Source organism: Denticeps clupeoides, chromosome 15, assembly GCF_900700375.1.
Source record: "Denticeps clupeoides chromosome 15, fDenClu1.1, whole genome shotgun sequence".
NCBI classification, from domain to species: domain Eukaryota; kingdom Metazoa; phylum Chordata; class Actinopteri; order Clupeiformes; family Denticipitidae; genus Denticeps; species Denticeps clupeoides.
In genome coordinates this window covers 17,090,170-17,117,448 of record NC_041721.1, presented here as the reverse complement: position 1 = coordinate 17,117,448, position 27,279 = coordinate 17,090,170, and the positions used below count along the sequence as shown (strand labels likewise).

The 27,279-nt window shown below is 42.3% G+C and overlaps 2 protein-coding genes across 6 annotated transcripts in view; one reads left to right on the top strand and one right to left on the bottom strand.

Annotated features, from left to right (window-relative positions):
• Nucleotides 1–21,025, top strand: tmtops2a (teleost multiple tissue opsin 2a). Its single transcript, XM_028954127.1, has 5 exons — nt 1–118; nt 200–731; nt 14,055–14,380; nt 15,984–16,217; nt 19,660–21,025. Exons 2-5 carry the CDS (start codon nt 377–379, stop codon nt 19,879–19,881), a joined length of 1,137 nt encoding a protein of 378 aa, XP_028809960.1. The 5' UTR covers nt 1–118; nt 200–376; the 3' UTR covers nt 19,882–21,025.
• The window catches only part of st6gal2b (ST6 beta-galactosamide alpha-2,6-sialyltranferase 2b), a 24,385-nt gene continuing 13,581 nt past the window's right edge, over nt 16,476–27,279 (bottom strand). For all 5 annotated transcript variants that reach the window (XM_028954122.1, XM_028954123.1, XM_028954126.1 and 2 more), the window contains 4 exons: nt 25,353–25,450; nt 24,182–24,283; nt 22,321–22,495; nt 16,476–18,352 (listed from right to left, as the gene is read on the bottom strand). In XM_028954122.1, coding sequence (XP_028809955.1) covers nt 18,105–18,352; nt 22,321–22,495; nt 24,182–24,283; nt 25,353–25,450 — 623 coding nt within the window. In that variant the 3' untranslated portion in view covers nt 16,476–18,104. The remainder of the gene's footprint in view (nt 18,353–22,320; nt 22,496–24,181; nt 24,284–25,352; nt 25,451–27,279) is intronic.

Sequence of the window (27,279 nt, the reverse complement as noted above, 5' to 3'; positions counted from 1 at the left end):
CGCTCTCCACGCACGCAGCGCTCCACAGACGCAGCGGGACCTGCACCGGGGCTCCACGCAAGTACTCTGCGCACCTTTATTTAGTCGTCGTGGATACGTTTTATCTGTAATACTGCGTGTGCGTGGCCATTCCAGAACACGTTTTGCGTCATGGTGCAATCGATGAAATAATAAAGCCGGACGCGCTTTTCGTCAGCAGAATAAACTGTTGCAGGAGGAACAGCTGAAAGTTCTGGCGGCAGGTGGAGACCCGTTAGATGGAGGCCCACTGAAGGATGGATTTACTCTGGGTGGTCCTTCTGTCGGTTTGGGGGAAGCTCAGGTGGACGGGCTCCTCTCCACTCCACTTTCACGTTTGAGAAGAAGAAAGGGAACCATGTTCTCTGAGGAGGCCAATTTCAACTCCAGCCCCAATGGAACCGGCTCCACGGACCAGGACTGGGCCGACTCCGCGTCCCACAAACTGTCCAGGAGCGGGCTGAACGTGGTGGCGGTCTTCCTGGGATCTATCATGCTGTTCGGGTTCCTCAACAACCTCGTGGTCCTGGTCCTGTTCTGCAAGTTCAAGACGCTGCGCACACCGGTCAACATGCTGCTGCTGAACATCAGTGTGAGCGACCTGCTGGTGTGTCTGTTCGGCACCACCCTCAGCTTCGCCTCCAGCATCAGGGGAAGGTGGCTTGTTGGGAAGCACGGGTGCATGTGGTACGGCTTCATCAACTCCTGCTTCGGTGAGTTGATGGGACAATCCATCCCCCTCATTTCTCCTCCAGAGTGGTTAGATACCTCTGTTCTGGTTTCTTATGAGTAGCTTCAGACTCATTCCAGGGTTGTTTTTCTTTCCTCCAATGCCCCAAAACCTGGTTCATCTAAGAACCATAAGGAACCACATTAAGAAAGTGCAGAACATAAAATGACTTAAAAAAAATGTTCCTTGTTGCATGGTGCAAGGAACAAGTGAAAGGGCGAGGCAACATTTTATTTACTAGTCACTTAATGGAACTCTTCGTTTCATCTGAGCACTTCTGGTGCTCAGGGCTTGGGGCAAAAGTCATGATATGTATACATCTTATAAAGAGCTCTGGTTCTCCTGTCACGTGAATTCCTTTTCTAGTCACTGAATATATCCCTGCAGTGAAGACTGCCACCCAAAATAAATCACGGATGTGTGACTGGTCTGGTTTCCAGTTACGAGGATATGAATCGGATCATTTAAATGCAGTCTAAGGCTAAAGAACATTTTTTACGAAAAAAGGAATGATAACTTGCCAGGCCAAAATGAATATGTGAAAAAGTAAAAGTAATGTGAGCCAGATTAAAGGTCATTTAAGAACGTGTCAGCAAAAAAAAAAAAAAAAAAAGGTATTGGGGTGAAAAAATCAAGGTCTGCACCCCCTGAAAGCAGAATCTTTTTTTCCCCTTGTCTAAAACACAATAGAATAGAAGACACAGAATTACTGACAACTACCCTATTAAAGGAATTTTTAATGGTCAATCTGCTGCTGTGCGCTCTGGAAGCCGTTCACGCTGAAGGCTGCTGCAGAAGGATCCCACGTAGAAATGGGGGGGTTGGGTGGCAGTTATCTCTGCATGAGAAAACGGTAAAAAAACATACAAACAAGACAACTTAATTGTCAGACGCTAAATAACAAAATAATAATCCACTGCGGGTGACTGCAGGAGAATAACGGCTCACACAGAAAGGCGACCTGCTGACAGCGCTCAGTTGCAGCAAAACCAATGGCTAGTGTTGTTTTAGTCAACAAAATTAATGACGAAATATCTTCGTCAACGAACGTTTTTTGACGTGATGAGGATGCGACAAGATCAGACATAAATGCTGGTCGTGCGACGATAACTAAAATGAAATATATCATGTAATATTGTTGACAAATAAAAACAAAAGTAAATATAGTTTACAAAATAAAAACTATATTAAATGTCTCTTCATTTTTTTTTTTTTTTCCGTTGACATTATTTCCTCTCGCGTGATCGTGTTATTATATCGCGTTATTATATTATATATCTAATACAGTCAAACAGATGACGTCACATACGCAATCACGGCATAAATTACATTTCAGGATACCGCTGATGGACGAACAGGTAAGTGCCCTTTGCATTACTAAAAATATAAACTAAAATACTAATTTAATTGACCAAAATGTCATCAGTTCTTGTTGACTAAAACTTGACTTCAATATTCATGGATAATGCTGACTAAAATATAACTAAATATAACTAAAATGCTCAAACGTTCAGTCGACTTGACTAGACTAAAATGAGTCTGGACGTAATGAAGACTAATAAAGACTTGACACAAAGACTAGACTAAAACTAAAATGTTGACAGGCTGCCAAAAACAACTGTCCGGACAGCCAGGGACCGTGAGGTCCTTTTTCATTTACCTCTTTTTTGTTTTTGCATTTTGTATGAGTGTTTACAGTGGCATGGAAGAAAATGCAGTTAGGGAGGAAACGAAACGCCACTGAAACCCCCCGTGGAGCTGCGTGCTTCAGACTGCAGGAGATCCCCACACATTTTGCTGGAAGAGAGAAGGAGGGCTCAATAAGGGGGTTGGGAGTGAGGGGAGGAGAAGGGAAGAGAAGAGAAGAGAGAAAAAGATGAGTGTTGTTCTGCCACGAGGGTCGGCCCTTAAGCCCCTGAGCGAATGATGAGGAAATGAAGGTATGAAGGTTCAGGGAGAGTCGAGCAGTTTTCCTGGCGCTGAATGCTGGAGACATGCATTCTTTATACGGGTTTCGCAATACGCCCACCGTGCCAGGGAGGGTGGGTGAGTCAAAGAATTTAAAGACAGCTTACTTGACATCTCTTGCTCGCTATATAAATATATTTGTATATCCACACCAGCAAAAAAAAAATACAATTCTGAAATTGCTGAAGTTCACACGTTGGCCAGAGGCTGAGGGCATTCTAGAGACAAAGGTGAAAACTGTTCACATTTCTTTTATTGACATTTAAGTAATTAATTATGAAAATGTGTATTTTTCTGCCTTTGACTTGTATTTAAAATTGAAAAAGCATCCCAGTCACTCTGTTAAACCCTCTTTTAAACCCTAATTAAGGACGCGTGTATGCACTGACTTTCGTGACCTTGTAAGCCAACCACAGGCCAATTGATTCCCGTTCTCACCTTAGATTCGGTGAAACGATTATCCACATGGTTTCATTTAAAAGGGGAAAAAAACAGTGGAGGTAGGGAGGATGCTTGCCACTCTATAGACTGACCCTTACTGAACCTAAAACCATCCTTGCATGCCCACAGAGACCTTCTCATTATGACCACATACACTAATGGGATTTTTTTTATAAATGACAAAATCCTCTAACAGCCCACTGTACAGTCATTGTTGCTCTCCCCATGCTTCTCTTTCCTCCACCCACTGCCCAAAGGCATGCATGCTAGATAAATTGGTGCCCTTAGTGAACCCGGGATAAAGTGCGCACTGACACGCAGAACGTTTGGATACTTGTAATGTTGCAGGGAAAGACGGTAAAGACAACTTTCGGCAGGTAGGCAGCTACGTCCATACTGTTCAGGTCTTCCAGGAGTCAATTCCAGGAGGTGGGGTCAAACTGGAGCCTTTTTTAAAAACTAAACTTTTATGATGGAAAGACTTAATAACTAATTTAAAGTTAAAGGTCCACTATCATGAAAATTTCACTTTGTGAGATTATTTAACATTAATACGAGTTCCTCTAGTCCAGGGGTGGGCAAGATATGGTCTTTTTAATCTGGCCTTCTGATTGGTGTAGAAGTACCGGAATAAAGTCAGAATTATGCTGACTCTCATTTGAACTCGTCCTGTAATACCTGGCATCCTACCAGGTGACGCATTAGAGATAGAGCTGAAGATCTTTGACGGTACCTGGCGGGTTTTTACGCTGACTTGTGTGGTAAATGAGCGGTCAGGTGATGCATTTTGACTACTGAGAAAAATGCAAAAATGGTGAGGAGGTGCGGTGAAGGCTGATAAGCAACACAGTTCCAACTAAAAGTGAAAGTAACTATGAACAAATTTTAAAAGTGAATGTGGCCCCTGAGCTTAAACGTTTGTCCACCCCTGCTCTATGGTCTTGCATTGGCTAGAAACGGTGATAGGTATATAGAGTGTTTGTTGTGATCCGATCTAGAAGGGGCAACTCTGGGTCTGGAATTGTTTCCTGATTGTCTTCACCTGTGTAAAATTGTATAAAGCTGCCCAGTTTGTGTCTGTTTGCTCTTGGGTCATTGTTTGGTGATTTTTCCATAGTCCTGTTCACCATGTATTAAACCCCTGTTACGTGTCGTCGTGCTTATGTGTCCAGCCATCGTTCCAGATCTACTGCCTCACCATGTCAAACCAGCGTGACAGTGTTTTTGGTCATTCTGCTTCGCCGTTCGGAAAGCAGCAGCTCAGATGGTCTGACCTCCCGTTTCTCATGTTTTTTCTGCCCAGAGAATTTCTCACCCCTCCTCTAAAACGTATGAAGCATTGCAGTTGCTCGGTGACTGAATTTAGAACTGAGCACAGATGTATAGCTTTAGTTCCGTCAAGCAAGACTCAGGGGCAGTGGTGGCCTAGCGGTTAAGGAAGCGGCCCCGTAATCAGAAGGTTGACGGTTCGAATCCCGACCCGCCAAGGTACCACTGAGGTGCCACTGAGCAAAGCACCGTCCCCACACACTGCTCCCCGGGCGCTTGTTATGGCTGCCAACTGTTATGGCTGATGGGATAAATGCAGAGGACAAATTTCACTGTGTGCACCGTGTGCTGTGCTGCTGTGTATCACATGTGACAATCACTTCACTTCAGAAGAAACAATGGTTTAATTAATTTTTTTCTGGAAAAACAGTGACATGACTTCCTGTCTACACCAAACATTGTGGTTGATGAATGGTGTTGATGACGCCATTTCTGTGAATACCCCCTTAACATCTATAAGATGCTATTTTCCTCGTTTCATTGTGGGACTGGATCAAAGTGGCAGTAATTCTGCGCCAAGGCTGAATTTCAGAAAAAGAAACCTCAGATACAGTGTTAGGAGTCCACTATGTCCATATGGGTTTCTGATACACCCATATGGCAGGACTCTGGAGACATGCGGAATAAAAGGGAGAGACAGCGCCTAATGCTCTATTCTCACCAGGGCTTGGACTACTGAGCCCATACCTGTCATGTCCCATCCACCTCACGTCGGCAGCCGCAGTCACCTTTCACCTCTCTGACCTCCATCAAGGTGACACGGCGGAATCTCCAGGGTCCTGAGCGCATTAGAGCCTCTGAAACCCTCTCAGCCAGCAGACCACCTGACATTCCCAAAGCGCACTTTCCAACCTGCACTAGAACTACTAGTTCCATCGCACAATGTCTTCAGCAATTAGACGATGAATAATTTACACTTGAGAGTTAAACGGTGTGCCTTGGCTGTTGCAGTAGTGGCCCTCTGTGAGTTCTGCCATGGATCCATCCGAGAAGCTAATGAAGCACCTAGCTTCCCGTTGCCATCCAGCTCGATTTCAGAAGCCGTAACCGTATAAGCTCTTTCCAGCAGGCGTCAGCTCCTGAAAGCCGAAACCAACACCGCTCACAAAACATGCTGTGGCAGCCACTCATTAGCCAAGTCCAATTAGCTGAAAATGAGGCCATAATTCAGTCTGGGATGCCACGGTGTGAATCATCACGGCAGAGAGATTCGCAGATATGAAACGTGTGAAAGGTACTCCTGCTGTATAATTGACATGTTCCTAGGTTGGGAAATGGCTTCAGGGAACAGACGCTTGTAGGCAGTGGGGTGAAGTTGAAAACCACAGGAAATACGCGACTGGTTGCAATTGCAGAAATGGTGGTGGGTGACTGTCAGTAATTGCTCTAATTCTTTCATATTTCATCTTTGTTTATTAGAGTGTCATCGGGAAAATAACTTGCACAACTGGCAATGCTGCTACAAAAGTGCGAAATGGAAACCAATTGGCATGATTTAATGGATCAAAACAACGTATCGTTTTCATGAATTTCGAATTTAACATGCCACGGAAAGTTGTGCACGCCATTTTCTCATTGCTTTTATGCTTTAATGAACTTGGCACGTTTTGTGGGGATGTCAAGCTGTCGTCCTTTAGGGTGCCTTTAGAGAAAATAGCCAGGGTTGCGCACGATGGACACGGGAAGAGATGGAATGATATTACAACTGGTTTTAATGACGAAAGTACTGTAACGGGAGATAAGAACAGGCATTAGATACAGCTTACAAAGCACACTGCCTGCTGTCTGGTCTATGTACCCAAGTCCTTGTCCTTATGTTCAGGATTTATATCAAATTTATAGCCATCACTGTTTGCATGAAGGTCTTGCTGTTCTCTGTCATTGGCTTCACCTTGCAGTTGCCTGGTGTTCTTGACGCTGTTTCTAACAATAGTTCCAATATTCATTGTGACAAGATTTCTCCCGACGCCAGACGTCTGTCAATCCTGTCTGGCGGCTACTGATTAGCAACATGAAAGAACGAATAGTGAAATCTTAATAATGGCTATTTTAAAACTTCACTCTCTGAAAGCCATGGGGAGGCAAGGTGCCATTTATCAAAAAAGAGAAAAAAATCCACCTGCTCTCAGACTCCCGTCAATCACAGACATGTAGAAAACCAGAATCAAAATGACCCCCTTGCATTTATTCATTTAATATGGACTCAAAATGATCAATGAAAAAAACACAGTCTGCTAAGAACACTGCGTATCGTGCAAAACCTAATATGGACACAAGAATCTCTCATCTCTCATATGTGACGTAGAGAAGAGCAGGATTTGCTTCCCAGCTCCAAGGTTAGAACAGTTTGATCTAAACTTAAGTACCTGTGATTAAATCATTTTAATGTGTCTGTTTTTATTAATCTCCATTAAGAAATCCAGCCTCTTGATCTAAAAATTTAAGGCCATCTGGAGACCATCAGCGACTTCGTCTACACTGTAAAAAGTGAAGTGTTCACTTCTAAGTGTAAAAGAAAAGTGGAAGTGAAGTGATGAAACACTGCAGCATGGCACACGGTGACAAATTGAAACGTGTCCTCCACCCGGGGAGCAGTGTGTGGGGACGGTGCTTTGCTCAGTGGCACCTCAGTGGCACCTTGGCGGATCGGGATTTGAATCGGCAACCTTCCGATCACATGTCTGCTTCCCACCACTGCCCCTCCAGGCCACCACTGCCCCTAAATACAGTCTCAAAGTGAGGAGATGCGCTGCTTTTGGTGTCTGTACTTGGTATTTTATTTTATTTTTATGAGTAAGGCTGTATGAGTGTTTAATTGCATGTATGTTAACGATAAACAATAGCTAATAGTTAATAGCTTAATAGTTTATGGAAACATTTTAACATGGTAGTAATCCTCAAATGAATACCTGAGATACTCTGAGTGTGTAACACATGAAATATTCATGTTCGAGTGTGTAATAAAATCAGACAGAATAGTTCATTCTGTTATTCTTGAAGCCTGGCATTGTAAATCTGATCTGATTATTAAGGGTTCAGTGCCGAAGAAATCAATACCCCTTCTATTTGATGTAAGATTGATGTAACATTCCAGTCTGGGTTCTACTGCATTGTGTTCTTTTTGAAGCCGTGGACAGTGGGTATTGAATCGTGGGTGAGAGAAGGAAAGCGTAATGAGTGTACCTGTCAGGGTTATTACAGATACGGGGGATAGGGTGGGGGTTTGTAATTTGGAGGAATTATTTAAGACTTTGCACTTTGGATGGGTTCAGGAAAGTGGGGTTTGCTAGTACACCAAAAAGAATTCAAATTCTGTATCCGCATGCATGGTTTGATAGCTGATGAGGTCCCGAGACATCATGTTTGCTAATGGCACAGCGAAGAAGGGTTATTGAGAGAACATAAACTGGATGTATGAGTTTTGAATGAGATATTTAGAGAAAAATTACTTGTCAAAAATAGATATCTTCCGTCATGCCATCACCCTCATCAACAGCTAAACTGTAACAAAACAGCTACAAAAACAGCTAAAAATCATATTGCTTATCTACATAGTCTAATCTTGTACATTTTGCACCTTGTGTATATTGTGTTGTCTTGTTAATAAGCTGCAGATTGTGCAATATGATTTTAACTGCAGATCGTTTGTGGATTGTGTGTGTTGTGGTGCATTTTGCATGATTTTGGGTTGAAACACTAATTACCACATGTGGTACGTGTTGAGTGAGAAAATAGGGTCCATTAGAGCTGTCAGTCATCACCAATCAAACCTGGTTTATAAAATCAAAACTTTCAGTGGTGGCCTAGCGGTTAAGGAAGCGCCCCCGTAATGCGAAGGTTGCCGGTTCGAATGTGCTGCATCACATGTGACAATCACTACACTTTACACTTTAACTTTATACAAACATCATTAACACTAGAGCTTGGCCCATTTGGCCCGTTTGTTTTTACCTCATATCCTTAATCACATGTGAACGGTTGCCTTTGTTGTTGCAATTTGCAGGCCATCAGTTCATAGACAGACATGTCCCAATCTGCTTCCATCTTGCGGCCTCAACTGTACTTTTTCTTATAGTGTGAAGGATGTCCCAACTCATCAAAAACAAGAAGCTCTGCAAGCGATGTACATGTATATGTATATGTTTCTAGTTGGCTGTGAGGGAGTGGCCTCCCTACTTCTTCTTTAACCCACACTGTGCCATCTTTTGCCGTCTCATACTTGGAGTCTTTCTGTGTGGGCTGTGTCTCCAGCCGACCTTTCTTCGGAGGAGGAGAAGCCGGAACACATCTCCTCACCTGAAGACATGTCAGAGTCCGAACTCTCTTGCGAGTGAATGGATACTTCCCCGCCATCCGAGTCATGGGAGTCCATGCCTTGATGCAGAGCCAAAGCCTCGGCAGCAGTGTAATCTCTTGGCATCTTTGCGGCTTGTTCATACCCGTAACCATACCACAGCCATGTGTGAAGTACTTTAGCACTAGATTTACCGAGTTTTTATTTTCTGGTGAGAGTCCCGAGGTGTTTGTCAGTCGCAGTATTTTACAACAGGTGTTCTGTAGCTGTTTTTTACTGGTCCTGGTGCTGGACCTGGTGGTGGCAAATTTCTACGTTCTGTACAAGGCATGTACAGGGTGGGAAATCAAAAGAAGATTATTCTTCTTCTAGCCAAGGGGACAGAGAGGAAGACTGCTGCTGGTAGGGCTGAGGGGGTCAGAAAAATCTTGGAGTTCTAGTGTTAAAGTTCATCTATTGGGTGACAGCCGATTGTACAGATTGCCAATTATCGCCTTGCAGATAATTGTACAGCAGTTATTTCTTGTTTTCTTGCAAATTATTTATTCCTGAGGACATACCTGAAGTTGACCTGAAGTTGGTGGCAGAGGTGGCCTAACAGTTAAGGAAGCGGCCCGTAATCAGAAGGTTCGAATCCCGATCAACAAAGGTGCCACTGAGGTGCCACTGAGCAGAGCACTGTCCCCACACACTGCTCCCTGGGTGCCTGTCATGGATGCCCACTGCTCACCAAGGGTGATGGGTTAAATGCAGAGGACAAATTTCACTGTGGGCACCCTGTGCTGTGCTGCTGTGTATCACTTCACAGCCCTCTGTGCTTGTCTTATAAAAGACTAAAGACCAATGATTTTCTTTGTGCCTGATGATTACAAGTACCTCGCTGCACAGACCTACACTGACCTGGATAAGTAGGTTTTGGATAAATATACAGGTCCTTCATGTTATACAAGCCCTCATCTATTTCTAGTGACACTTTAGACCAAGAACTCAAGTGGCCTTTAGAAATGAAATCAGCGTTACCTCCACATTCAGCATGTGGGTGGGTGGTTGAGAGGCATGCGGACCTGCATTGTGGTGTCATATATTCAAGTAGCATTTCATTAAAAACAATACACCCACCCCTGATATCAAAAGTGCATCCTGGTATTTTCCTAGATTAACTGTTCTTTTATTTCATTTTGAATAAACTGACCCAGTCCTTTTCCCAGAGGAACACAGCAGGATTTCTCAATGGGCCACGTAACTCAATCAAGTCACCCCAGAATTCAATATGTACTTCTACGATAATAGATAAAGAGGGATGAGAGTGAGAGCTGGGTTCTACTCCAGGCATGTACTTTTAGTGTTAAAGCACACACACACATACCCCTTAAAAATACTCCTCACCTCCAGACAATTATAACCAATGGCACCAAGCAAACAGCGAAGATAGGGTCTTCACACCAAGCATCAGTATGAGAGTTTTTTTTTTTTAGCACGACACTTAATAGCAAAAGGCTCAGAGCCATTATTGTTGCCAGGTAAGGGTTAGAAGTAAATGGGTTGCTTTTATTGATTCCACTGAAGAATTAATAAAAAGTAGCACCCCTGCTGGCAATTGCACTGATGTTTTCCAGACACCTTCATGGAACATCATTTTAAGAAGATTGCAGTATTTTAACGGCATGACAAGAAAATGTAAGAAACTCCAGCAGCTTATATGACACAGTCATCATGTAAACTGCGGGGTCACAAAGCTGCAGAAATAGTTTTGGCTTCTTTTTCCTGAGATCAGGCAAATGAAATGGCTTGCTCATGAAAAGGCCATCTCTAATTACTAAACACTGAGGTGGACAGAATACAAGATGATGCTCTCTCTGCCAAGCAAAACAGACTTTTTTGTCGGATGAAGTCACCACTTTGAACCAGAATTTTTTCTGTCTAGGTCAGATTCATGACAAATTCATAAATCGCTGAATTGTAATGAAAAATTCCGCTGTCTTTATGCATTTAAATTGCATCCCAATAAAAGGGTTGTGAGACTGTAGGGCCATGGTGCAATACCACATGATGCCAGTTGACAGAACATTGCTTTTTGTGAAGGATGTGCAACTGATGAAGTTAAAACATTGGCTGAATGTAAAAAAAAAAACATATTCCAAAATTTCCCAGCAGCACATTGGGGCCTCACTCTCATGTCTAGATCAGACCCTTTAAAGTAATTGTTGAAAAAAAATAATAATTATTATAACACTAACCCTTATAATGTATTGTAAATGATTTCACTAAAAATGTTTTTTCCTTGGACCATCCTCTTGTGGCTGCAATGTTATTGAAATTTACACTTCCAGTCAAAAGTTTGGACACACCTACTCTATGGCGGTTATGTAACTATGATGAGATAGTGTTATATTTTATTTTAGCTTTATGCTTTTTTAATTCTTACAAATCTTTTATTTTTGCCAAGATGATCCCCAAGCACTTTTTGATAAACAATGGGTGTTAAAGGTATTGACCTTTCCTTCTTGTTAAAGGAATTAAGAATCCCCTATATTCCCTTTCCACTCATTTCTCACAAAGATTAGAAAGACGTCTCACTCACATGATTCAGATTGGGAGCCACACTCCACCTAGTCTGTTTTCATTTGATCATTAGAACAGGAAGCTTCACTCTCTGGAGAACATGGTGGTCCTTCAGTAGGGCCTCTTCACATGTCATTAATTATGATTCGTCAGGGGAAACTAGGGCACATCAGTTCCCACCAAAACATCAGACTGAAATGGTCAGGGATCTGGTCTGATCTCCTCTGATGAAATTGGCCTCTTCTTCACCCCAGAGTTTATGAATTGTTTTGGTAGTCTAAGGTCATGGCCACTGACCCGGTTACTATTCCACGCAAACCTAAAACAAAGGATTGTTTTACTGGGCAGGGCGAACAAAAGGATGCTCCTCGAGTAAACAAATAAGATGATCCCTCAGAGGGATGTCCTGCTGTGGGCACAACTAAATACTAGCGAAATTACTTTTCTGAGAAAATCCTTATTTACCCATAGAGTGTTTCTGTAATGGACCTGTCAATGAACAGAAAGCTCCCATACTCACACCAAAAATGCAAATTCTCATATTAATGCCCACTATTGATTACACAATTGCTCTTGATTGAAAAACCAATCGTACATCCTGAGAGAAAATCTGTATATCCCGACTTATTTAAGATGTACAAGGTGGGTCGAGATAGAAATAGTTGAAAACTAAGACAGTTATTGAAAAAAGCTGGGTTTCTGTGGATTGCTGGAGATTTGCAGGCTTGCCATCTGTTTTCAGCAACAAGCTCATGCTTACGCAAGAGATTTAATCCCATTATAATTTCTAATATTTTCATTATCATATACTACACTAGCATTATTTCTTAATTGACAGAACAGTGTTGCCAGATTGGCTGGTTTCTAACGGGCAGGTAGTAAACAGTAAACAGATAATGTATCTACATTATTTCTGATCATTTGAAACAGACTCAGACAATGGAGTTTATACCTTTTTCAATTCAACTAGTTTATTATTAAACCAATAATTTCACACAGTGAATAAATCAAGTAATATGTTTTTTTTTTTTTGCTATAAGTTGGCTATAAGTGTGGAGAAAGCACGGTAAAAAAAAAGGTTAAATATCCATAGATAAATACAGAGACCTGATACCTCAGAACTCACTGAAGCTGCCAACTTGGGGTTTGCGCAAATGCTAGTTTGATAATGACATACTTGGTTATGGTGGTGTATTTCTTTTGTTAAATTGAATTAAATTATGACATTTTCCTGACACATGTTCTGTAGTCCTGCAAGCCACCAAGTAAGCAGCATTAGTACACCACAGTAATATTAGTAATCACAGTAATATGCAATTTTTACCAGTCGCTAGCTCATCGGATTGGTCGCTAGCAAGGAATCACGTTTGATATGTTAAAAAAAACATGTACATCCAGTTTGTAGTTGTAACTTAACAATAACTTTTGCTCTGTTCACTTTTATTCTTTTCAGGCGGAACATTTTAAATTGGGTGCTGAAGGACAGTAAGAGCGAGACTCACTTATTTGTTTTAAGGTTTTCTACATCAGACACAGAATGTGTGAAACGTTGCACGTCATTATGTTGCGTGAGCTTCGATTATTAGAAGAACAGTGTTTTGATCACTGGCTCGTATCCCTAGGGCCAACAGGGAATACAGAGAAGTTATGAGTTGATAAATGTCCTAGGACAGCAGTGATCAACCACTAATGAATTTAAGCGATACAGTAAAGGCAAACGTTTGGACACACCTTCTCACTCAATGTGTTTTCTTTATTTTCATGACCATTTACATGGTAGATTCTCACTGAAGGCATCAAAACTATGAATGAACACATGTGGAGTTATGTACTTAACAAAAAAAGGTGAAATAACTGAAAACATGTTTTATATTCTAGTTTCTTTGCTCTGATTACTGCTTTACACACTCTTGGCATTCTCTCGATGAGCTTCAAGAGGTCGTCACCTGAAATGGTTTTCCAACAGTCTTGAAGGAGTTCCCAGAGGTGTTTAGCACTTGTTGGGGTCCAGCTCACCCCAAACCATCTCGATTGGGTTCAGGTCCGGTGACTGTGGAGGTCAGGTCTCGACTTTTTGTTAAGTACATAACTCCACATGTGTTCATTCATAGTTTTGATGCCTTCAGTGAGAATCTACCAACGTAAATGGCCATGAAAATAAAGAGAACACATTGAATAAGAAGGAGTGTCCAAATGTTTGGCCTGTACTGTAAGATGATCCTTGATCCTTTATTAGTCCCACAACTGGGAAATTTGGTGCTAATATCAAGGCCTTTTCAGTTTATTTTAGGGAAGTCATCTATGGCAACTGATTCAACTCTGAATTACTGTTTAATTAAAATCTGCATTTATTGATTTTGTGTGTTCATCAACTACAGCGTGCAACAATATTAGGTAAGTTTTATTTTGTCCTGCTAATGTCTCACTCTTACTGTCTCACAACATTTATTTGTTGTCTGGTGTCTGTTGGCTTGCGTGTCCTGGTGATTTGTGGCAAACTGACTTGGGGAGCGCCCAGCGTGTTTATTCTGAAATAATCTTGAATCTTGACTGTACGCAGGCCAGCAAAAACTGTCACACAGACATTAATAACAGGCGGTTATTGTCATGTAATGAAGTATAACAATTTTAATATATTTGTGCATGCATGGTCAATAACCACAAAAACAAAAACATTATTTTTATTTTCTCAATTCTTTTTTCTGTCACCAGGTATTGTATCTTTAATCTCTCTGACCATCCTGTCATACGAACGGTACAGTACGCTGACAGTCTACAACAAACGTCCCCCGGACTACCGCAAGCCCCTGCTGGCAGTGCTCAGCTCCTGGCTCTACTCACTGCTCTGGACGGTGCCCCCCCTGCTGGGCTGGAGCAGCTATGGCCTGGAGGGGGCTGGGACCAGCTGCTCAGTCACGTGGACCTCAGACACGGCGCAGTCTCACTCCTACATCATCTGCCTGTTCATCTTCTGTCTGGGACTGCCTGTCCTGATCATGGTGTACTGCTATGGACGGCTGCTCTATGCTGTCAAACAGGTGGGCTTGTCGCCAGGACCTTCCATTCTGCGTTCAGCGGAATGGGGCAGTGGTGGCCTAGCGGTTAAGGAAGCGGCCCCGTAATCAGAAGGTTGCCGGTTCGAATCCCGAGCCACCAAGGTGCCACTGAGGTGCCACTGAGCAAAGCACCGTCCCCACACACTGCTCCCCGGGCGCCTGTCATGGCTGCCCACTGTTTACTCAGGGTGATGGGTTAAATGCAGAGGACAAATTTCACTGTGTGCACTGTGTGCTGCTGTGACAATCACTTCACTTTCACTTTAGCTGTGTTTTCATGGCATTCAGAAAAAGGTGCCACCTTTTAGAAGACTTGCTCTGTTCATCCTGATATCCGGAGAGCATGGAAAGTCAACCCAGCTACATGATTATCAGCTCATCATCTTTTGAGAAATTAACAGTACGGTTCTTGTATTAGGCCCAAACCTGACCAAAGATCTTCATCTCTAGTGTGTGCACCTCGTGGTGGGCTAGCGCCTCACCCTGGGTGAGTCTTCACCCTGCTCTCCACAATTCTGAGGAGGACTAAGTGGTTAAGGATAGTGAATGACAGCAGTATTACAAACACAGAGACCACAGTGATTAAGTGTTGAAGAATCCTGTAGGTTTTTGCCTGTTCAAAGTAGCAGCTTCTACATTGGTAATAAGGATCATTTGAATATATTTTCTACTGTATGCTCCTATTGTCATTCACTTATAAAAGAGACATTCTTTTTCACAACAGTCCACAGAGTGCAATGAATATCCAAGCTGGCCGTGTGCCTGGAATATGAGGAGGCAATCGTTACCATAAATATAGGAGGATCTAGACAAGACCTCGACTCCTCCACGGTCTCTGCTGCTTGGAAAGGAGCCTCGTTGGAAACCCTCTGACACCAAGATAACTCTGCAGTCAGAAGGTGTTGGTGATGCCCACGCCAGAATGCACTGAATTCATCATGATTAATGGGAGAGCACGGGGCAAATCATTACTCATAAATGAAAATCTTTGGCTTGGCTAATAAAAGTTTAAGTTGAACAGCTTGAGAGTTGGGGGAACTCTTCTAATCAGGGCTGCCACTTCAGTCTTGTTACATTCCTGGGCGTGAATTCGGAGACGAGGGAGGTTGGGGGTTGCAAAATAAGGATTCTGGGATGCATTACATTGTTTTTTTCCCCCCAAGACAAGTGATCACATTCCAGAGGCATACCATCCCTTGCTTAATGGGTTATGCATAGTGGCTTTACTAACCGAGCAGACGCTGTAGTGAACTTCTGAGGGCCTGGGGAGCTATTTAAGGCAGACACAGAGGTTCCATGGCTCAGTCAAGCTTTCAGGGATTCAGCAGTTAAAAGCCACGTACAGTGCACAGCTCTATCAGACATTAATTGGTGTCTGCTGACTTCGATCTCTACAAGAATCTGGTGGCAAAATCTGCACAGAGGAAATAGAAAATAGCTCTTTAAAAGGGTGGCTCAAGTGATTGCACTGATTGCATTAATTAGCATTTAGTTGGTAAAAAGGAGACAGAATGTGTGACATTTAACCATAATTAACCATGCTAACCTCCCCGCCGTGTTCTGCCGCATCTTTATCGGACGTTAGGTTGGAAGGATCAGGAAGACAGCCGCACGGCGCAGGGAGTACCACATCCTGTTCATGGTGATGACCACTGTGGTGTGTTACCTGCTGTGCTGGATGCCCTACGGCGTGGTGGCCATGATGGCCACATTCGGGCGGCCGGGCCTCATCACGCCGATAGCCAGCGTGGTGCCCTCACTCCTGGCCAAGAGCAGCACAGTCATCAACCCCATTATCTACATCCTCATGAACAAACAGGTGAGCTGTCAGGAATGATCTCTTCCTGGTGCGATGAACTTACTGAAATCAGGGAGTTTCTTATGAACAGAACTATGTTGTGAGATGTCTTTCTCAATACCTTTAAAATGTGAATATTATGAAATATTATGTGGGACCAGAGACATCACTAGCAGGATGAAAAACATTATCACAACCTTATAGAACCTGACATTATTCAACACTAACTCACTAACTAATACATTAAATCACCTGCATTCAGGAGACACAAATAACACGTGCATGCACAGTAATGTATTTTAATTAAATTTCAGGTAATTGTAAAACATCGATGCCTAAAAAATGTATTAGAAAATGGCATTATACTCAATAATCAACACTACATGATCCCTATCATATAGAATAGCATGTAACTGCAATAATTTTCACTGAATCATTTCATTACAAATGCAATAAATAATTTCAAATTAACCAGTCACCAGCCATCGACAGAAAAGATCAAGCATTGCCATATCTTCCATTGAGGAGTTGATGCAATGTATAAATATACAATTCTGTATATGTATGATGATATTATAAATGTGTGTGCAGGATTTGATGGCATCTTAACATTCCAAAAGCTCTCTGAATTCAAGTGCTTTGTTTATTGTATAAAATACATTACGGTTCAAACAGATGGTGTACAAACTAACATGTTAGTTAAAACAGGGTAGAAATAATCTTAATAAAGTAGAAAATGGGAAGTAGAAAAAAAAACATATAAAAAAAACTTCCCAACGAAAATGTTTCTCTAGTATCTGATCACAATTAAATCATTAAATAAATCAGTCATTAACATTTAAAAGCATATCTACCTTCAGGGGAACAAAAACCAAAGAGAACTTAAATATGAAGATAATTGTTAGGGCTGCACTGCATCCCCAAAACATTCAATAAAACGACAACTGGTCTGAAATTTGTACAAATTAATACAAGCCCTACCATTACCCACCCAGCCTGCTACAGCTCGTATACAGAAGGTGTAAAGCATGCAGGTCCTTGTTTAAAAAGCTCCTCTGGAAAACCAGAATTGAAACTTCACAGAACCAACTGAAAACCCTTTAAGCTTCCTCAAGAACCAGAAGCTCCATTAGCGAGTATTTGGTTACCTTCCAGCAGTTCAAAGGAACCCGATACTCCTGTTCGGATGCTCTCATCAATTTGTCCTCTTGGCAAACCATGAAACCAAACCAGAACCATAATTGTTACAGTTACAGTAGGGTGCATACAAAAATGATAAGTACTTGCTTAAAAACCGCAGCAGCAGTCATTCCAGAACATCCAGTTATTCATCCACATATATGCACATATTTCCTCTGCAGTTAAGAACTACAGACTTCTGCTGTTTAAAAAAATTATTGTAATATCATGTACTACCAATCATGTATAATGGCAGCAAAAACATGATTTGCTCTATTGCTATCTCATCAGAACATTTTTTTTTCTGGCTCAGCAAAGCAAAATTAAAAACTCACTCCGTTGATCAAAATGCCACGTTGCCTGCAGCCTACACATCGCTAGTCTTCACAATGAAATTGGGAAATACCTCATTGGGAAAAGAGGAACAGGAAATTCGTGGTGGCAGAATGAAACCCATAGCTTATTCCATCTTAAAGGGGAAAAGACAACTGGACTTCTGGTCTATCAGGGCTCTTGCTGAGCAGATACTCGCATCAATGCTTCGGTGAAGAACTCTTTCCAGACCCTGGTTGGCAACAGCTACAGGGCCAAAGACCCTTCCCCCCATCTGAGTTAGTCTTTATTGCATTCATGCACTTCTCTTTCTTTTCTTTAATTTTTTTCGCAGCCCCATGCAGCTGCTTGGGTCCGATCTGTCCTCAGTCAGGCCCGTCTCACGTTTGTTAGTCTTCAGGGCCCACAGTGGATGGTGCTGAAGCCAGGCAGTGTGACCCTGCCCTTGGCTTTGATTGTGTCCTCAGAGTCCAGACTCATTCGCCTAACCAGTATCTTTTCGTACAGCAGCGGGTGGTATGCCCCCAGTGTGCATGCGTCGTCTCGGTAATGCTCGTAATAGTGACACAGGTCCGTCTGTCGCATGGACGGGATGTACTCATAAACGTGGATCTCCTCGCAAATGGTCATCATGGTCACAATGCCTGCAATTAAAAACACATGCACTTTAGTTCTCACCGTGTCACCACAACTGAAGTGCGGACAACGAAAACATTAATGGTGGTTGAGTTTAGCAGTTAATACATATACATTTTATCAGCATTTCTTATGAGTATATTCATATTGCAGTGCTCAGTCCATCCACATGCGGCAATTTGAATATGACTAACAGGGGAGCATCCTGTGCACTTGCATTGGTTTGGTCTGTTGAATATGGCTGTGCCACCTGTGCCTTCATGTTGGAACATTGCAAGGCCAACATCAGTGAGTAATTATTCACAGAGTGCATTATGTGTCAATAAATGTACTAATCAAGTGTCCTTACGCTATTTAAGTGTTACATGATAGCAGGATGTTGATATGCATATGAAAGGTGGTATAAGCAGAAGTTGATTGAGAAGCAAGTATCTCAGGATACGGATCAGTTTTGGTAATAAGGACAAAATCATGAAATGTATATTTATTTTTATTGCAATGTTACCAGATTAATAACATTTAACCCAGTTTGACTGAACTTAAACAATATGCACATCGATTTACCCATGTTACTTAATTTGAATCTAAAACATGAATGAAAAAAGGATTTAATGGTTATATTTAAACACCAGCCTGCCTTATCAATATTAGTTTCAAATACAATATTGTTTTTTTTTGTGATAAGCCTTTAAAAAAAAAAAAAAAAAAGGAATCAACCCCACTCCATGAACACGCCAGGAATCAGCTTGACAGCTCCTCTTATCAATAAGACACTAATTTAATGCATGGAATTGCTGACTTATCCTAAATAATGACACTGACAATGTGAATAACCTTAATTTCTAAAAAAAAAAAACACAAGAAAGCATTACAGTCTACTGCTGACCAAAAAACGAAAAGCTCTAAAGTCTGCTGGGTTTCTTTCAAATGGGCTGGTAGTAGCCTGGTCGGTAATACACCTGCCTACGAAACAGAAGACCACAAAGTCACAGTTTTCAAACCCCACTTACTACCATTGTGTCCCTGAGCAAGACATGTAACCCTGAGTGTCTCCAGGGGGACTGTCCCTGTAACTTCTCTGGATAAGGGCCATACATTTAAATACCAGCACTGCAGACAGCTCCTGTTTATTATTCAGCAGCTACAGTAGATTAAAGACCATAATGGAGGAGTCCTTGGGTCTTTAAGAGCTCAATATGATGAGATGATTGTTATGGGCAGGATAATGCATGCGGTTGGGTGGAAACAGGAGCTTGGTTATTTATAAAGGCATTCACACAGATGGACGATTTTAACAGGGTTTCAAATGCCTCAGTTTTACAGATGCTTCCTGATCCTCTTCCACTGCAAGGGCAGGTCCCCAGAGAACGGCCACTCCTCCATGCCCTCCAAGACCACTGCCCTGCAGCTGAACCGCCGGGGATGCAGCCTAGCTGTGACCAACGCTGTGCTGCCCTCCGCCATGCCCAACCATGCCACCCCCCAGGACCACAGCCAGCCTCCGTCACCCTGCGAAAGCCAGAGTCCCCAGGCCTGAGAGAGAGAGAGTGTGTGTGTGTGTGCACCAAAGAGAACCGCCTCTACATGAGTAATCATTTTAACAGACACTGTGCAAAACAAGCAAACATACAAACTAAGCCGGAGCCTTCAGCTTAGTCATCAGGGTGCCTGACTCGAGCGCTTCAAGCATAGATAGCTGAGTGTGGGTGTGTGTGTGTGTGTGTGTGTGTGTGTGTATTCAGTATTAACCTCTGATGAACCAGCATCATCACCCACTGCAACCCAGCAACCTGTTACCTGCAATGGGTGCTGGGTTGGTCTACACCAGGGGTCACCAACCCCGGTCCTGGAGGTCACCGGTCCTGCACATTTTTGTGTTCATTCACTTGTTACCACCAGGTTGGTGAGTTGAATGAGGTGTGGTGGAACATGGGAAGATCTAAGCTGTGCAGGACTGGCGCCCACCAGGACCAGGGTTGGTGACCCTTGGTATGCAGTCAAATGCAAACACAATGAACTGTGCACTTTTTTGTTTTTTAAAACTATATTGATTTTTCTACAAGTGTTCACTGGCCCTCATGACGTCTAAACCCGAGCCTTGAAGCGGGATATGTGAATGTGAGTTTGAAGGTCTGTTTATCGTAAATGTGCGCGTCTGCATCCTGCTCCTGTTGCATATTCACCAAGACAGAATTTATCCCTACTGGCATAAACATGGACAATCTTCTCAGAGCTCGCATCAAGGTGTGTTGTTCCGCTCTGTGCACAGATTGAAATGCATCCAAAGTATTCGCTCATTTTTGTTTCTCAAATCTGAGGAGTGTTACTGGACCACAGGTCAGAGCAGTTCAACTTTTATATAAGCAAAATAATTCATATTTTTCATACTGATGCTCTTAAAATAACATGATGATAGAGATGATTTTTTATGCATTATCACCTACAGACAGGTGACAAACGAACAGTCAGTGGCACTATTTTCAAACGCTACGTTCTCCGAGCCTTGGACTGGTTTGCCAGCATAAGGCATCATCAGTATGTACAGTACTGGTCAAAAGTTGGACACCTTCACATTCAATGTGTTTTCTTTATTTTCATGACCATTTACGTGGGTAGATTCTCACTGAAGGCATCAAAACTATGAATGAACACATGTGGAGTTATGTACTTATCAAAAAGCACCGGACCTGAACCCAGTCGAGATGGTTTGGGGTGAGCTGGACCACAGAGTGAAGGCAAAGGGGACAACAAGTGCTAAACACCTCTGGGAACTCCTTCAAAACTGTTGGAAAAGTATTTCAGGTGACGACCTCAAAGCAGTAATCAGAGCAAAGAAACTAGAATATTTCACCTTTTTTTGTTAAGTACAGAACTCCACGTGTTCATTCATAGTTTTGATGCCTTCAGTGAGAATCTACCATTTTTCCTGTACTGTACATGAACAAATAGACAAAACAAAAAAGAAACCCAATGGATAGTGAGGCTTGGGCATGTGACGTATTGATGGTCGTGGGTTTAAATCACACTTTAAATCACACGCTTGGCTGTTTGAAAATAGTGCCCTCAGTCTCTCAGTAACAGCTTTAAAGCTCTTTGTTACAAGATCCCAAATTTCTGGTCTTCTGCTGGAGGGAATGATATCTAGTTATTGACAGTGGTGGAAAAGCAGTGGGACATTTGCACCAAATAACCTTGCACAGAGGCCACGGCATCATTTCAGTTTTAATTTTCGCACTGTCATCCTGCATGAAGGCACTGAGGGGTCCATTCGCACAAACACTTTGTGCTGAATTGAAGCAACATTTCTTGGGGGAAAAAGGATCCAAACTAAGATGCCTACACATCAATTCAGGTTGTTACTTCGAATTAGTTTGTCCATCTGTAGATTTAGAGGTGTAAAAGACTCTTTTTTTTTCTCTTGACCCTTGTTTGATCAATCTCAGTCTAGACGCCTTGATCCCCCATGATGCAGATGTACTCCAGATAATCAAATAAACCTGACTGCTCCTAAAGTGTGGAAATCTGTTCATTTCTCCCACCTAAAAGAGTTTGTGATGTCTGATACCCAATCTGATGGCACATATTAAACCTTTGGCATTTTTCCCCCATATCTTCAATATACCTTTCATGGGGTATGTGAGCCCACTGTATGCTCAGCCAGAACATCCAGTTACATAGTAAGGAAGGTGAAGGTGGTCTTTACTCATGAACAGTCATAAAGGAGCTGTCTATGGTGCTGACCTCTGCACTGAAAATGTCTTTTCTACTATAAATACAGAATACAATAAAAACAACAACAAGAGTAGAGGTTCATTTCATATTCAATGCAAAAAAACACCCTGGAGTCAGACAATTCACACATGTAGTTCACACATGTTACTGCCTCATTCTGGATGATATCTAGTCTGGCACCAAACCAAACATGCAGATTTTTATCTGATCCCGGCACACCACATGTAATGCAGCACAGACTCACCAATGAATCCCGAAGACGGGGGATTGGGCGGAATGTTCTCCTCGATATTTCCCTGGATCATGTCCCACAGCCTCCACAGGTAGCTGGGGTGCAGGATGTAGAAGGGCTGGTCGGGAAAGGCCCGGCGTCGCTCCATGTAGGGAGTGAACAGGTCGAACTCTGGACTCTCGGACCACTGGGAGGCACAGAAATGGACCCAATTCACTCAGTGAGCAATTCCAGATCAGACCTCATCTATCCTAACATATGGTACATAGAGAGAACACGTAAATTATGTAATAAAGCATACAAATTTGCATAAAGGATTTACGTAAATCAACAAAACAAGAAAGAACCGATTGGCCATTACTTGAATCGTGAAAAACAAACAATTGAGCTATTTTTTGTTGTTTGTGTATTTATATATATATATTTAAATATGAGGAACCTGAGAGTTTTTGTGCACACTGCTTTCTAATTCTAGATCTGTGGTTTCAAACCTTGTTTTCCGCAATCTGTATTTATGTAAATCCTGAGGACACTGTACACTAGCAAACAAGCCCCATGCTTAGTGATGCACTTAGCACAAATTTAAAATGTCCTTGGCTCATTCTAGTGGTGCACAATGAGACTATGAGATAATTGTTCATTTGCACTGCATATATTATTCTTATTATCCGCATTATAGTAAAGGTAACATCCTCTGAGTGTGCTGAGTGTTACTGACGGTGGCCAGAAACTAGTTGAATAAGCCTGTGCTTCTGGTTTGCTGCTGTGGTCATTTTAGTGGCAGATATTTTCGAAGGTGTTTGAAAACCACTACATATTTTGCACTACTACAGACTGACTTCTCCATCATCTGCATCAGTCTGCGACCAAGATACTTCCCATCAGCACCCCACCTTCTAAAACACTTCTACAGGTACTTTATATAATTAAAAACAACATCTGCACAGGTCTCATAGCATTAGAGCAAAGTGCATTACAGAATTCCATATTCTCAATGTTTAGTCCAAAAAGACTGAATGTGGATTACGGTTATTATAAAGTGAAGTGATTGTCATTGTGAAACACTGCAGCACAGCACACGGTGTACACAAAGAAATGAGTCCTCTGCTTTTAGCCATCACCCTTAGTGAAAAGTGGGCAGCCATGACAGGCGCCCGGGGAGCAGTGTGTGGGGACGGTGCTTTGCTCAGTGGCACTTTGGCGGGATTCGAACCAGCAACCTTCTGATTACAGGGCCACTTCCTTAACCGCTAGGCCACCACCGCCCCAGACATGTGTGTGAGTGGCATAGAGCACGGAGGGAATATGGTGTAGTTATCAACTGCAAATGGATATGACTGTTTGAGCTTTACATTGCTCTGGAGCATCATGAGATGCTGTATTATGATGCATTTCATGCCTAATATTCAAAACCCTTGAGTATTAGAAGCATTTATAAGATGTCCTTCCAACAAACTACGTAATATACACTAGAAAATAATATTAACAAATGCAATTTATTGATTTGTTCAATACAATTCTCCCTGTTTGAGACAGGACCTGTCTTCACCTTTCAGCTTCCTTGATTAATACAGAATTCAGGACAGTCCCACATAATCACAATTCTATATGAAGAGTAGACAAATGAGAGGCTGTATGGTCGACCAACAATCAAAGGCTGGATCTGTACATGTGTGTGTGTGTGTGTGTGTGTGTGCGTGTGTGTGAGAGACTTTTATGTAAGACATAAAAAGGATGGACCTTGAACGAGAAATCATGTTTAAAATGTGTACAGTGCGAAAACAATGGACTACTGAGAAGAGCCCATGGATATGAAAGAGATGCATGGACAAGGAACGAAGCGAGAGAATAAAAGAGTGAGATTGAGACGTACCTTCTGCAGGTCAGTCCTGTAGGGTGCTGGGTCCCAGGCTAGCAGTGCAATGTCCTTGTACATCTTGCTTGTATTGAAGTGATGGTTTGCATTGGCCAGAATCTTTAGGGTTGGCATGCACACGCACACACACACAAACACACACAAACGATTGAAAGCAATAGGATTAATAAGGAAACACACAGAAGTAACCATGAAAAACACACAAGAAAAGTAGTTGTCAAAATGATATGACAATATAATGAGAAAAATATTTATAATATTTCTATAAAAAGTATTTCTAAAAAGCTGGCCAAGAAAGTAGTTTGTACAATAAAAAACAAGACATTTTGTTGCTTTTCAACATTTTCTGATTTAATTTTTCAAAAATACAGTAAAGGTCTCCTATTATTAAATATCTTTTGTACTTCTATATCGGTCTTATTGTTCTCCTAATATTGTATCTGAAGTCTCTTTCCAAAATTCAGCCTTGGTGCAGAATTACAGCCACTTTGATCCAGTCTCAAAATGAGATTTGTCCTGGATGCACCGTTTCATTGTCTGTAGCTTTAAATGCTAACGAGGAGGAGCGCGGCGGGACAAGGAGGAGAGCGGCCTATAGAAGTTGAGCGGGGATTCGCAGAAATTACGTCATCAACACCATTCACCAAACACATTGTTTGCCCCAAACAGGACGTTGTGTCGCCGTCTTGCGTGATGGAACTAAAAAAATTAATTTTTACATCCAATCACGAGCAACTGTAATGCTTCGCACGTTTGGAAGCCATGACAGTCGGTGGAGCTACTTTTTTAGGGGAGGGGTAGGAAATTCTCTGGGCGGGCAAAGCATGAAGAAGGGGAGGTAACCTTTCCCCTTATGACGACATAAGGGGAGAAATTCCAGATCCGATCGAGTGGGCCAAAGCACTCAAAGCACACCTATTGCAATTTCTAACCACTGCAGGACTGTAGACAGGCTAGGGGAACTCATATTAAATGTTAAATAATCTCACAAAATGAAATTTTTATAATAGGGGACCTTTAAACTGACAGGTGTGACTTCAGCTCAAGGTAAAGTAACATTATGTATAAAGTAACCTCTTTGTGTGAGAGTGTGAGTGTGTATGTGCCTGTGCATGTGTACCTGCCTGAGTGTGGTATATAGTCATGTTTTTGTAAGGGAAATTCTAACCTGAGAGTTGATGACGCGGATGGTGGTTTTGCTTCCAACATCTTTTTCAAAACCTTCCGTAGGAGCAGCATTGAAGCGCAAAACTGCATCATGGGAGTCTAAAATGCCAATGAACAATGAAAGTTCTGGTCACATACGTCCACTCTCACACATTAACCCAGAGCTTATTTAGCCAGAGAGAGAGAGAGCGAGAGAGAGAGATATAAAAATTAACTTTACATACCTTTTTTTCCCTAAAGTTCCACAACTTTAAAACACATAAAAGCACATAAAAATACGGCTGCACACAGTTAGCCGCTAGAGGGCAGCACTACCATTTCCAGAGAAATGAAGCGCTGTACACAGTCCATTATTTTCAAATGCACAAAAAGAAAAAATATATATATATTTTTTTAATCAGGTTAAGCTCAGATGCGGACTGTGGGGGTTGGTTTTCACAAGATCTCATAAGCAGCAAAAATCAGGTGGATAAATAGAGGGGAATAAAAAATAAAATAAAAGATTTCAATCTCATACTCTGTTTGCCAGTAACAGTCTATTCAAGTACACATAGAGAAAGGGCGCTGTACTCAAACATCTATCTGTCACCGGCTGTCTGCTCCAGTGCTCCACTCCCCACACATCCAACAATTAGGCTTTTTACGTCAGTGCACCTTTTTGAAAGGCAGATCAAATCAAGGACACGCCAGTGAAAAGGGAGAGTGAGACAGGGTGCCAGCAGGGTGGGTGTGTGTGTGTGTGTGTGTGTGTGAGAACCACATTGGAAAATGTCCCTTTGACTGAACACCGCCTTTTACTGGCCCTTCACGTCATTTCAGTTCAGTTTTTTCTTTCTACGGTTAAGGTCAGACTGTGTTAACTGCCGCCAATTTCTTTAAATCCATAAAGAAAAAGCGTGTAAAAGGAGACAAAGGTCTAAAGCCATCAGAGACAGTGCATCATTTTTTAAATGTAAAACCCCCCAAAAAGGTGGCTTCTCCATCCAAGCCAGACCTGTTCTGGCCTTCCAGACATGTGAAGCAGGACCAAGTCAAAGTACATCTCAATCTTTTATTTTTCTAAAAACTGCACAAATCTGGACTTGGACTCTGTTGGGCTCAGTTTTGATGTTGCTATGCCTGCTGCAAAAAATATTTGCAATGACTGGTTGTGGCTATAAATCCAGCCAGCCGGCCTTTCTTCATGTGCACATATTGTCTTACTTAGTTTACAACTTGAGGGGAAAATATGATATTATCTACACTAACAAATGTATATACCTTATTTATTTACCCTTGACATGTGGTAACCAGATATAACATTTTAAATTAAGTTACCGAGGGATGGTCTACATTAGCAGTCATTATCAGTCGCTCCAGGATTTCATTTTTTGTGATTGTTGCGATCTAAAATGCCTGAACGTTGCAACAAAAGTTGCAGTGTTTTTCTCTGGGGAAAGTTGCTGTGAAACTGCTGAAATAAGTGAGACTTTGTCAGGGTGGTTTGCCTCGGCTGGTCGCGATGTCTGCAACTCTCCGGTAGAAAAACGATTTTTCAGTCGACAGTTGACTTTCGTTTGTTTTCCACCACAACGTTGCGTGCGATATAATGGAGTAACGGGAAGTGCGAGAGTGACGTAGGCGTCAGACAACTGGCGTGCGGTGGCCGTCTAGAATAAATAGTCCCCGAGAAGTGGATGAGAGAGTGTGTTTTTGTGACGAGTCGCCGGCCCCGGCATTGACCTTGAGTTCACATGTTGGTGCTAGACTGTCCGTGTTGTGCACCATGTGATTAGCCAGGACAGGCTGAGTTGAACAGCGTTCCTGTTGTGTGGTCCCCTTCCACGCGGACACAGCAGCGTCACTGCGCCCTTACAACCGCCCAGCCACAGCAGCAACTACACTTTACCCCCACTTTCGTGCAGAACACTTGGAAACTGTTCTGTTAA

What these genes read in the sequence shown, in the direction of transcription:
- tmtops2a (XM_028954127.1), top strand. Translation starts at nt 377, where the DNA reads ATGTTCTCTGAGGAGGCCAATTTCAACTCCAGCCCCAATGGAACCGGC. An exon ending in CTTCATCAACTCCTGCTTCG is followed by an intron (nt 732 to 14,054) that starts GTGAGTTGATGG and finishes TTCTGTCACCAG; the next exon opens with GTATTGTATCTTTAATCTCT. An exon ending in ACATCCTCATGAACAAACAG is followed by an intron (nt 16,218 to 19,659) that starts GTGAGCTGTCAG and finishes CAAATGCCTCAG; the next exon opens with TTTTACAGATGCTTCCTGAT.